Raw genomic sequence first — 13,923 nt, 5'->3', positions numbered from 1 at the left:
GTATGATAATATTGAAATAATTAAATACTGAATAAAATGTTTAAATAAAATAATATTTTAAGAAATCAAATAATTTTGTGACTAGATAAGATACTTGTTTTAAAAAGTTGCTATCACAAGCCTGGAAGGGGCGAATTAGAATTTCTAGGTCGGTAAATAAAAACAGGACAAACAAAAACTAAAAGACTGGCAAGAGAACGCATAAGGAAACTTTTCAGAATAACAATTTATTCATGAGTTCAAAACTGAGATTTATTCATTGATTCAATTTAAGATTGGTCATTTTAAAACAGGATATTTTCCAAAGAAATGGAAGAAGGGGTTGATTACTCCCATTCCAAAAAAAGGAGCAGTTAATGATTTGTCTGGTGTCCGGCCGATCACAGTTACGTCAGTTTTTAGCTGAATATACGAAAGCTTTGTTGCCGCATGGCTGAAAAAATATCTATTTGAAAGTAACTGATCGAAAGCAATTTGGTAACATCCATAAGTGTTCGACAGTTCATTACCTCGTTAATTTAATTGATTTTATTTTAAAACACCTGGATGAACCTGGAAAATGGATAAATTTAATTGCAATTGATTTCAGAAAAGCATGACCTTGTTGATCACAAAATCCTTTTAGAAAAATGGCGGAAAAAAATATAACCAGCTTTATTATTAAAATCATCAAGAGCTTCTTAACAAATAGAGAGCAAATTGTAAAGTATAAAGACCAATTTTCCACTTCTCTGCCAGTTTTTTGTGGAATCCCACAAGGAACTGTGATCGGGCCGCTGGGCTTCCTCCTCATGATAAATGAAATTGCTGCTGAGTTGGAGGACAGATGGAAATACGTTGACGACTTTTCCTTAACGGAACCTAAGGATTCGAAGAGCAATGCTGCTGGTTTCATCGACCAAGTTACCTCAGAGGCGGCTGAACTAAACATGGTCGTGAATAAAGACAAAATGCTCGGTCGCGACATTTTCTTTTCTTCAGAATACTCAACCGTCTTTCGAATCTCCTCTTGCTTCCAAGCTAGTAAGTGATAAAATAAATTCACTTGACATGATGATTTATTCTGGCCTCTCGTGGCGGGATAATAAAAAGAAAACTGTAAAAAAAAAGCTAACAGCGCAATCCAAATTCTTAAAACATTGAAAAAATTTTGATTTATTAAGGACAAGCTGAAACTAATATTTTACACTTTCATAAGCCCCTTAGTTGAATATACTTGTCCGGTTTGGCACTTTGCCCTTACCCAGGATAAAATCGATAAAATCGAACGAGTTCAGAAGATATAATTGCGAATCATTTATGGCGGTTCCCCTCTTCCTCACTCCTTTTACCTAAAAAAATCTAAATTTGAATCCCTTTCTTCCCACCAAGAACAATTACGCCAAATGTTTCGCTACTCCCTCCTTCAACATCCCATCTACTGATCATTCCTTCCCCCACCTTTTATCCCTATAAGATCCGGTCCCCCCAGGGAAGTGGCTGAGAAGGTTCCGAAACTAACCCTAGTCCACTGTAACACCATGCGCTACAGTAAAAGCTTTGTGAAATATTACAATGATCTATAGGGTTTTTATTCTTTAGTTTATTTTATCCTGACGAAGTTTTGTCACACAATTTTATACTTTGCTATTTATGACTAAGAGACATCATATTTGGGCTGTGCCCACGAGAGTTATGTCTTGTTTTTGAATTAATTGAATTTGAATTTAACATATTTAAAAGATAAAAATAAGTAAAACTCAATACCCAGGACTAGATATTATACTTCAACACGACAAGTATCGATACTCCGTTGAGAGGTCGATTATTATCGATACTTTCGATATACAAATATTACCCTTGTCTAAACCCAGTTTTGTAATAGGAACCTCAGGTACTTCGTATAAAAAAAATTTTGACTTCTTTCTTAGAACTCCTTGAAGAAACATGAAATCACATAAATAAAAGAACCAAGAAGAAGTGGAACATATATCCCAGCTAAACTCATTTCTATTGTTATCTAGCATGTGATGATGTCACTTGCTAATGCCATCGCAAATGTAGCCAATGACGAAACGGTTGCACTTTTGTCTGGACTGGCGTCCGGTATGCAGGGCCAGATTTAAAATTGTGACGATTCTCTAGGCCCAAGCGTTTTTGTCGCTCCGTTTTTGCGATATTTTCTGGGAAATCCCCGAAAATTCGGGGATAGTGGAAGCACTGAACAGAACGCAACTGATGAGCCATAAGTGATGAAATAGAGGTGATACCGAGCTCTCAGCTGCGATTCTTGGGAGACATCTGACAGTTTATAAGTGGCCGCCGAATTCGTGTTGTTTCGAAATCACATTTCTGTGAATAGGCAGCGTGGCGGCGGAGTGCACCTAGCACTTTAACGATAAATCACATCAGTCCAGTTTCTATTAAGAAAAAATCACCCAGTGATAATTTTTTGCGCCCCTAGCCTAGTAGTAAATCCTGGCCTGCCGATATGACATTGTTTTACCCTAGACTAAGTTAATCTAAATCATACGCAAGTAGGGAATCCCTTAACTCCGAAGTTGGTCAAAACCATATTTATTCCTCAGCTGAATTTTGGAAATTACTTGAAATAGTTAACAGATTTATTGAGGTCTATTTAGGCGATACGGACGACAATTTCACAACAGCACCAACTCACAGGATTTTTAAAATAACGTCTTTTTTATTGAAGCACAATAAAAGTTATTATTTTCTCTTCTTATTTAAGATACGATACTGTTTTTTTTTTTTTTTGTGTGTGTGTTTTTTTTTTCAAAACAAAGGAAACAATCTATCTAATACACGAGAAAGAACTAAAGTGAGGGAAAAGGGTAAGTCCTGTAACTGGTAAGAAAAACCCGTATATTAATAAGTTGGGAAAGGCAGTCTGAAATTAGAAAGACAACTTTCATAATGTTAAAGAAATTGAACAGGCTCATAAGTGTATATTGAGCAGAAATTATGAAAGTATTTAATCATATTTGCTGCCCCCCTCCAAAAATCTACCGATACTAGCTACAAATTCATAGGCATAAACTTTCGACTAAGGATACAGTTTTAAATTTAATTATTCTAATTTGTCGTGTTTTAATGAGGACGGTCAATGTTGATGCTTGCGGAGAAAAGGAAGGGCCTCGACCTTTCGATAAGGGGTTAGACTGGTTAATATTTTACTGGTTATATTAATATTATATGGTTATATTATATTAATATTAGACTGGTTATAAGGTTCAACAGTATTAAAAAGTTGTCTCAGAATAGCAGTCAGCCAAATCAGGCCTGGCAGAAAACCAAACCCATTCTGTCTTATAGGGCCAAAGTTGTAAAATCCGAAGTAATATTATAAGCTGACTATTAAGAAAGTAAATGTTATGTTTCTCTGATGTTTTATTCCAGATAAAATGGAAAAGGTGATTGGCATTCGTAAATCTGCTAAAGAATTTTTTCCTAATTGTCAATCAAAGAACTGTGTTCGACGTATTTCCATACTTCGGTAAAGAACAATGAAGTTTTTGTATAGAATATTTTGGAGTTTGCAAAAAAAAAAATTGGGTTAATAAGGATAATGGCTAGTTAATCAAAAAAAGAAAAAAAGGGAATGGTGAAATGTGATTCTTGATGATGTCTGTAAAGAATCAATTACTGTAGAAGTTTTATGTGATATTGGGTGCGAATACAGAATCAAAATATGCATTTGTTGTTAAACTTCAACACATAGATCAATTGTTTGTCCATCTTAGAAGACATATACTTGCAATGCACTGAATAACTAAAGAGAAAGACCTGCCTTTCTTACGGTGATGAAATTCTCATATAAAAACATAGACGTCAAATATAAACATAAAAACATAGATATAAATAAAAACCAAGACATATTGCCATTTAAGAGAACGTACATTATACAACTTGCAATGTCCTAAATAACTAAAGAGAAAGACCCACCTGTCTTAAGGTCATAAATTCCATTAAGGACATTTAAAACCATAGGCATCAATTGTAAACATAAAAACATAGACATATTGCCATCTAAGAGAACGTGCATTATACAACTTCAAAGTAATAAACAACTAAAGAAAAAGACCCACTTGCCTTAACGTGATAAATTTCATTGAGGACATTTAAAACCATGGACATCAAATATAAACATAAAAACACAGACATATTGCCATCTAAGAGAACGTGCATTATACAACTTCAAAGTAATAAACAACTAAAGAAAAAGACCAACTTGTCTTAACGTGATAAATTTCATTGAGGACATTTAAAACCATGGACATCAAATATAAACATAAAAACACAGACATATTGACATCTAAGAGAACGTGCATTATACAACTTCAAAGTAATAAAAAACTAAAGAAAAAGACCAACTTGTCTTAACGTGATAAATTTCATTGAGGACATTTAAAACCATTGACATCAAATATAAACATAAAAACATAGACATATTGCCATCTAAGAGAACGTGCATTATACAACTTCAAAGTAATAAAAAACTAAAGAAAAAGACCAACTTGTCTTAACGTGATAAATTTCATTGAGGACATTTAAAACCATGGACATCAAATATAAACATAAAAACATAGACATATTGCCATCTAAGAGAACGTGCATTATACAACTTCAAAGTAATAAAAAACTAAAGAAAAAGACCAACTTGTCTTAACGTGATAAATTTCATTGAGGACATTTAAAACCATGGACATCAAATATAAACATAAAAACATAGACATATTGCCATCTAAGAGAACGTGCATTATACAACTTCAAAGTAATAAACAACTAAAGAAAAAGACCAACTTGTCTTAACGTGATAAATTTCATTGAGGACATTTAAAACCATGGACATCAAATATAAACATAAAAACATAGACATAAATATAAACATAAAAACATAGACATATTGCCATCTAAAAGAACGTGAATTATACAACTTGTAATGTACTAAATAACTAAAGAGAAAGACCCACCTGTCTTAAGGTCATAAATTTCATTAAGGACATTTAAAAACTGGCATAAATATAAACATAGAAACATGAAAGGTGCATGCAAACGATACGTTCTAAACTGAATTCAAGCCCCAAACAGCACTGTTTGATTCTGTTTTCATATTTTAATTCTGCTTCTCAACTGTTTTTGCAGTTATGTCTTTGTTGCACATACTTTATTTGAATTCTTTGCATTGTATTTTTTCTGTCTTTTTTCTCTTTTTTACATAAAAATAGCCTATATGGTTACTTGTTTCCATTATTTTGTTCGCTTTATCCTTTATTCTTTCAATGTTAATTTAAATACGTTCCCTTCTTTTATGTTGTTTTTGCGATTTCTTAAAACCTTATCATTGTGATAGTGTTCTGTTCATACATAGAAACTAATTATGGATGTAATTAATTCTAATAATGTAATTAAATCAACCATTTTTTGGTTTAAAAAAGTCTCTACCCTTGTATACATGTGGATTGGCTAATTCTGGCAAAGAACTTTATTAAAATTCATTCCGTAACAAAAATGACTACACAGTTTTGTCAGACGTCTCTGCTAGGCTTTAGTTGATTCATCCCCAAAGTAAGCTGAAAAAAAAGTAAGCTGAAGAATAATAGAATATAAAAAAAGAATATAATTTATACAATATAAAGAATAAAGACAGAAATAAAGAATAAAATATCCAAATCAACCTCTAATCAATCTAAGGAGTATATGCAGTTAGTAAATCTATTTGAAAAACTGCTAAAGAAATACTGATTTCGTTAAAAATTTCATATCATTTCTAAGTGATAAACAAAATTGACTGATTTGTTTGGTATCAAATTATTTATAACCCAAATCAATTAAAAACATGTTTAAAATTATCCAAATACAGAACAAATCCACCAATGATTGGCACAATATAATAAAAAAAAACATGTAATATTCATTTCCACTTTTATATACTTTTCGTTTTGTAGAATTAATTGACCTGGTCAATTTTTAGCTTTTCTAAAATAATGTAAATATTTTTTTTTCAAGTCTTCATGAAAGGGTTGAATATACATCTATGTCATGGAATGTGCTTTGAATTATACAGTAAATCATAAAGTTAACAGTTCAACAGAAATCAACAAGAATTTGAAAACTACAGGTCATTTGCAGTATTCCATAATTGTTATCTGACATCTTTTTAGTTTGGGGGGGGGGGCAGCAGACGAATTTTTGTTTCCCAGTCCTCAGAAAAAGGCATGTAAGGCTATAAAAAATTCAACTACTATACTCGTCATGAAAGGGTTGTGAAGTCTGCAAGGATTATGTAGTAAATCACAAAAAAATGACCAATTCAACTGCAAACAGTGAGATTTCAAAAATTACCGGACATCTACAGTACTCTCAAAGGTATATGATATTTTTTTGTAAAATTTTGATTGACAAGACTCTTACTTCAATCAAGCAAGCTCTATTGGCTGTTCTAATCTTTTCACTCCTATTTTATTTGGATGTCAAGCTATTAATATTTGTTTTTTGTCAAAATGCACTTACTCCCTTTTCTCAACCACAGAAATCTAAAAAAAAAGTAGAAAACTAAAAAAAACTTATTGGTCAATAAAAGACAACCCAAAGGCATGTTTCCACTGTCCTGAAAAAAACTATTTGCAACAATTGCGTTTCTGCAAGCAAACTAAAAATGGTGACTCAAAATTTTTAATGAACCCTTACAGATGAAAATGATGTCGCTGTTGACCATCATTGTTTTTTAGGAACATTTTTTTCCTCTCCTTGGTATACCAAGTAGACAACTAAGAAAATGCACTGACATTTCAAATGCAAATTCTATTCACTCTTATTGTTATTATTTCCCTGTTATTTACTGTTACTTCAATAACAGTGAAATTCTTTGTTGTTATGGACAACAACAAGCAGAAGTTCATCATCTCCCCAAAAGATGAAGGCCTAAGAAGAGAAAGACTCAAAATACTAGACCTAGTAAATACCAGACCTAATTACCTAGACACGGTAATATAAATCACGAGAATACATAATTATTCCACCTTTCCCATGAAGTGTGAAAAAAAAATATATATTATATTAAATATCTACCAAAGAAACAAATAAAAGTTATACATTTATGAGCAAATAAAGGGCAGATTTTAATGTCTTTCTTTGTTGTTCATAATAACACAAATTTATCCACTAGATCTGTGTGTACATCCCAGGATCAAGCAATAGTAAGCATTGGATCAAATTTAGATCTCAGAACAAGACCAGTCAGTATAGCCTATATGTTTTCTCTTTGTCTAACATCTGATGAAAGAAGAAACAAATTTAGGTCTTAAAATAAAGAGACCGTTTTGATACTGTGACACCATGTTGAAAATCATTCAACTAAATGTAGTTGCTGAGAAACAAGACAAATATCTAGATAAACAAATGCAGATTTAATGGGCAATTTTTGTGGCAATCCAGTTGTGGAAAGGAGAAAATATTTTAAATCTCTATTGCTTGTAAAGACCCGAATTGCTTTCACATGATTTTTGAATTTTTATAAGCAAACCAAAGAACAATAGCTTTGAAGGATGCTAGAAAAAGGCTTTGAAAAGTATTTACTTTGATATATTTATCGAATTTGACATTATTTTTTTTAACATTAATAAAAATGTTATATATTTAGTACAATGTTACCTGATTACCAATCAAGAATACTGGAGAAAGCAAAGAATATCCAAGCATGAGTCTCAGAGAGCTTAATGAAAATTATTGATATAAACAAGAAAATCAAATACAGAGCCTTGGGGGACTCCAAATAATTCAGATTCACAAATAGGTGAAGATAAAAAAAACCTGAAGAGGTGAAAAACAATTGTTGGTTCACACAATTCGAGTAAATTATCTAGCCTTATCTGAATCAAACATGATTAAATCAACTTTAGTTGAAAAAACCTCTTTGGTGCCCTTAGTTGATCAAGTAGACAAATTTGTTGGTTGAATGACAACCTAACGGCATGTTACTACTGTCCTAAAAAAAAAGTTTTCCTAATTTAGTAACTGAGATAAATGAGCACTTGAACAATGTTGGACTTAAAACCTTACTCATCCATCTAATCACCTAGGACAAAACAGTACATCCAGCCCAATAGTCCGAAAATCAAGTCCAAAATAGAGCAAAATCAGCATTAATAAGTGTATGGCAATGACCCAAAACCAAGTCGTAATACATTAAGTATACAAAAACTAATATTCCCCATGTAATCACCGCATAGCAGGGCTTCTCAGAGGAAAACTCATTGCCTATACAGGTTTCAGCGCTTAAATTTCCTTACCCAGGCAAAATGAGCGCGCCATGCCATAGAACCATATGGCCTACCCCTATGTAGTGACATCTGGGGAATATCTATGAACAATACAATACCCAAAAATATAAAAATATACCCAAAAATTTTTTCAAAGCTTCCTTCACCATCGCTCACCTAGAAGTGAATCAAAGTAAAAACATCCCAACTCTGAAAGAATAACTCTTCAGCCAGTATATCTCCCATAATTGCATAACCCCAACTGTCAACCAAAGCCTTTTCACTTTCAAGCTCAATTTCTACGAATTAATTTCAAACTATTCTCCGTAACTCAGCACCTGCTTGTGTCGAAATAAACACTAAATTCCAAAATTATAAAGGGAAAAGAAAAAATGAGGTAGCTCCAACAAGCTACCTCAAAATATCATTCAAAATATCTTGATCATTTTTTATTATACTTATTTAAAAGTTGATTATATTGGAAACTAAGTTTTGTAAATTGCCAAGCTAGTTTATTGGTGGAAAAAACTCTTACGATTAATTTATGGCTAAGTGTTTGACTTCTACTTTTAAAATCAATGTATTTAGTAGAAATTCTCGCATATCTAAACAGTTGGGAAAAATACGATGAATATGTTATATTCGAATGTATATTACTTTAAGGAAATCGGAAACTAACTATTTGAAAATTAAAATCATATATTTTATTGTTAATTTTAAAAATTAATGCATTATTAGGTGTAACATTAATGTCTAAATCTAGAAAATGGTCAAAATTGCCTTTCCTATTGCTGGATTCCAGCTTTAAATTATTTTTTGATAACTTATTTAAGCATTTTATTATACTCGCCATACCATTAGACCCAAATAGCTGGCACAAATCCTTGAAATAGATATTTAAATCTATATTCTTTTTTCTATTATTTTTCCTATGCCCTCTTGATCGATTTTTACGTTTAATGGGATGATTAAAAAAAGGACGGTCCATTAAACCATTTATACAATTAACAACAACATTAGACATGTCTCCATATTTAGCACTCGATCATTCAACCTGAAAGGATAACCAGTACCTAGGACAAGGATCAATTAATCTTGACGTTTACGTAATTTTATATTTTCTCTTCTTTAGTTAAAATATTTAAATCCAAATTTTCTAAAATCTTAATAGTTAAATTAGTTTAAGAGCAGGTACCATTATTACAGTGTTGTACTAGATAGCTATTAGTTTTTTTCCTGTTAATTGTGCTTTTGTGTCCCGAAAATCTATCATACGTATTGTTAATACTTTCTCTCACATATTGTAAGCCACAGATTTTACATTCTAATAGACAAATAATATTAGTTATTTTACAATTTACATTACCCAGAAATAAACATTGAAACTTTTATTATATAAAGTGCTCTGTACGATAGCTTGAGGGGTGAAATAATCTCGGCAAAGAAAACAACGACCGGTACACTTACCAATATCCGGTAGATCGCCGTGAATGTTACTCTTATTCGTGTTAATCATTAAAATATCAAGCAGTAAAACCATAACGACATACCAAACAAAATCCGAACCATATCCAAAAGTCAAGCCCATTTCCATTAACCGTAAGACCAATCTATCAATCAAAAACAAAATAACCTCCCCAAATAATTATCCATAATCAGGTTAAAACCTGGATCAGGGTTACGGTCTGTAGGGGAGGCGAATAGGGGAACGCCCTGCAGATATGCAGGTTACCTCATGGGTAGTGAGGCGCGGACCATGGGGAGACCTAGTCTCTAGGGGGTCTTGAAACATAGCTGGAGCACCCTCATTTGGGGGCCATAAATTCAGACGGAGGAGGAGGATGGCCCCTCTGATGTAAACTGGGCAGGGCCCATCGGCGTATGGATGCTTCCCGTCAGTCACAAACCTTCCCCCAGCAATGGGTTAAATTGCTGGTGTTGCAGGACACCAAAAGGGTGCACTATCGGTAATAGATACAGTCGGCCCCTGCTAGGGACAGAGAGGAGTGGCTTACCGCTGTCCCGAAGCCAGCCAAGAAAGCCGTTCTTTAATTTTAACGATGAATATGAACAAGAGATCAAATATGAGAACCAGTGCTACCGCGTCCGGGGCAGCCGACGATTCGACGACCGCGAATCGCGCGTATATATCTACGTTGACAACTCCAACCCTGAAGGCCATTATTTCTCCAAAAATAACTATGTCAATAGGTACCCTCAACACTAGAACCCTCGCTAAACAAGGAAAAATAGACCTATTCCTAAGAGAGATAAAACGATACAGCTGGGACGTTATTGATCTAGCCGAAACCCATCTTCCAGTCATTGGTGATGAGAAACATGGATATGTCACCCTTCTACTCTCGGGACGTAATGATGGCAAACATCGACAAGGTGTAGGTTTCCTACGGTCTAATAAAGCCAGAAAAACCTTAATCACCGTAACCCTCCTCACGGAACGAACCATCATGATCCGCCTGAAAGGTTCATCCACCAACCTCACAATTATCCAAGTATACGCTCCGGATTCCAGCAGAGACAACGAAGAGTCTGAAAACTTCTATCTCCAGCTTCAAAGTCTAGTCGATTCTGTCCCTAAAAAGGAAATAATCCTTGTCATTGGTGACTTCAACGCCATTGTTGGAAACAACCACACAGGACAAGAAGATGTAATGGGCAAATTTGGACATGGAAAAATGAACAGAAGAGGAGAATAGCTTATCGAATTCTGCAGAGACAGCGATTTAGTCATTACAAACACACTGTTCAAGCACAGACCTCGCCGTAAGACATCCTGGACCTCACCAGATGGAAAAACTAAAAACTTAATAGACTAAATCCTCATGTCTAGACGTTGGAGAACGTCTGTCCTAAACACGGTCACGCTAGCTGGTGGCGACTTTGACAGCGACCACTGGCTTGTCATTTCTAGCTTCAAAAGACTTAAAACAGCATCAAAGTTGTCTAAGAAAACACCCAAATTTCGGGTAGATCTCCTGAAAGACGAGAATACACGTATGACCTACATCACCAATCTATCCGAAAAAAATTCGGAGCTCACGTCGAGCTCTCCACCTATCCTGTCTAAGGAAGATATCGACAACCTGGTGACTAGCAGCACAAATATCTTATGTGATGTCGCTCATACCACACTGGGTCAAAAAAAAAAACAATCATAAACCTTGGATAACAGACGAGATCATCTCCCTCTGCGACGACAAGTGCCAACTCACGAACAAGCAAGATAAAGAAAAAAGGGACCAATACAAGCAACTCAAACAGGCTGTAGAGAAAACCATCAGACGTGCTTATCGCGCTTTTATTAAAGAAAAGTGCGATCAATGTGAATCGGCCTTCAAAAAAGGAGACCCCCACTTCATGTATAGAAGAGTGCGGGAACTGGCCAATAAGAAGGACATCAAAGCGTGTTCCTTCTCGACGAACATAGAAACCAAATACAATCCATAGATGGGGTCCGCTCTCGATGGAAAAACTATTTTAAAAATAAACTGAATTTGGCCATCCACCCAGACCCAACAATTCTCGACAGCTTCCCCGTAACCTCTACACACCCAAGTCCTCCCCCTCTTTGCTCTGAAATAGAAGCAGCTATCAGACTTGAGAAAAAACAAAGCTGCCGGCCCCGATTGAATCCAGCCTGAACTACTGAAAGTAAACTGCGAACCACTCCTTGACCTTTACCACAAAATTACCACAGCTCCTTGGGAAAAAGGTCACTTCCCCTAACCCTAGTATGAAGCCACGATAGTTCCCCTGCTAAGGAAAGGCTCTAAAGCTGTTTGCGACAACTAAGACTTTAAACAAGCTTTCGACATATGGAGAGAAGGTCTATGGCACATCCTTCTTCACTTTGGCATCCCATCCAACCTGATCTCGCTGATCAAAGACATGTATAAGAAGTTCAGAAGCCGCGTCATGACTAGAGAAGGACTTACCGAGAGCTTCAAAACCTCTACCACAGTGCTCCAAGGTTGCCTGCTATCACCGGAGCTGTTCAATCTCTTCCTATCTGCAGCCCTTTCACTCATAGTCAACCCAACCGGCACCCTTGTCAGAGGAGTGGTGATAGACAAACTAGCATATGCCAATGACATAGACCTAATAGCCGAGTCCCTTCAAGATCTACAATCCCAAGCTAACAGCGTTCACTCGTCTACCAACCTCTTCGGGATGGCCATCAACACCTCAAGAACGAAATCCATGCGCTGCTCACGCAAGCTCGATTCACAGGTAAATCTCAGCCTTCAGCTTGGTGGAGATACCATTGAGCGGGTGGAAGACTTCACCTACCTGGGAGCTTACTTACTTCGGATAATAACTAACTCAAAGACATCAAGAGACGCCTGACACTTGCGCTCCAGTTTTAAAGCTCTGATGCCGATTTGCAGGAATAAGAATTTAACAACAATTCTCAAAACGATACTCTTCTACTCCCTTATTATTCCGATCGCCATCTATGCCTGTGAATCCTGGTTGCTTAAAACAGACGATCAATGTTGCATAGCTGCCTCTGAAACGAAAACCCTACGACGCATCGCTGGTATCAACTACCACAACAAAATCTCCAACTCCAAGCTTCTCCATAATCTGAAAGTCAAATTCACAATAGTGGACAAAATAAAACTACAACAACTCAAATGGCTTGGACATACCCAACGCATGGCTAGCACTCGTCTCCCGAAGATAGCCTTCGTTGGACGAGTACACGGTTCTCGCCCCAGAAGTCGCCCTCCAAAGAGATGTAAAGAAAATTTCTCACCCTACAACCTGCCACAACTCCTCCGCCTGACCGACAACAGAAGGACCTACAGGAGGCATATCAATGAACTGGTTAAAGAAGAGGCGCCAAAACGACCTTCAAGGATGGATGGGACATAAGTCACTTGGAAAAAAAAAAAAAAAAAAAAAAAAAAAAAAAAACTGTCTTCCTAATTTAGTAACTGAGATAAATGAGCACTTGAACAGCACTTGAACCTTACTCATCCATCCAATCACCTAGGACAAAACAGTATATTCAACCCAATAGTCCGAAAATCAAGTCCAAAATAGAGCAAAATCAGCATTAATAAAATGTAACTCATTATCCCAAAACCAAGCCATAGCACCTTAAGTCTACAAAATTTAATATTCCCCAAGTAATCACCACATATCAGGGATCCTCAGAGGAACACTCATTGCCTATACAGGTTTCGGTGCTTAAATTTCCTTACCCAGGCAAAATGAGCGCGCCATGCCATCGAACCATGTGGCATAGCCCTATGTAGTGACACCTGGAGAACATCTATGAACAAAACAATACCCAAAAAATATAGAAATATACCCAAAAAAATTTCAAAGCTTTCTTCACCATCACTCACCTAGAACTGAATCAAAATAAAAACATCCCAGCTCTGAAAGAATACCCCTTCAGCCAGTTTATCTCCCATAATTGCATAACCCCAACTGCCAACCAAAGCCTTTTCACTTTCAAGCTCAATTTCTACGAACTAATTTCAAAATATCCTCTGTAACTCAGCACCTACTTGTGTCGAAACAAACACTAAATTCCAAAATTATAAAGGGAAGAGAAAAAATTTTCATCCAACAAGCTACCTCAAAATATCATTCAAAATATCTTGTAGCATAATAATTGAAATCATCAGGA

At 35.4% G+C, this 13,923-nt stretch overlaps 1 protein-coding gene across 1 annotated transcript in view; it reads right to left on the bottom strand.

The window, feature by feature from the left end:
* Positions 1-5,467: 5,467 nt before the first annotated feature.
* The window catches only part of Tom7 (Translocase of outer membrane 7), a 31,974-nt gene continuing 23,518 nt past the window's right edge, over positions 5,468-13,923 (bottom strand). The window contains exon 3 of the mRNA XM_089090065.1: positions 5,468-5,570. Coding sequence (XP_088946191.1) covers positions 5,555-5,570 — 16 coding nt within the window. The 3' untranslated portion in view covers positions 5,468-5,554. The remainder of the gene's footprint in view (positions 5,571-13,923) is intronic.

Source organism: Artemia sp. Qi Xiang Cuo, chromosome 6 (assembly GCF_049724085.1).
Source record: "Artemia sp. Qi Xiang Cuo chromosome 6, ASM4972408v1, whole genome shotgun sequence".
Lineage (NCBI taxonomy): Eukaryota > Metazoa > Arthropoda > Branchiopoda > Anostraca > Artemiidae > Artemia > Artemia sp. Qi Xiang Cuo.
Note: the sequence above shows the minus strand (reverse complement) of the source record. Positions and strands in the feature narration are given on the sequence as shown.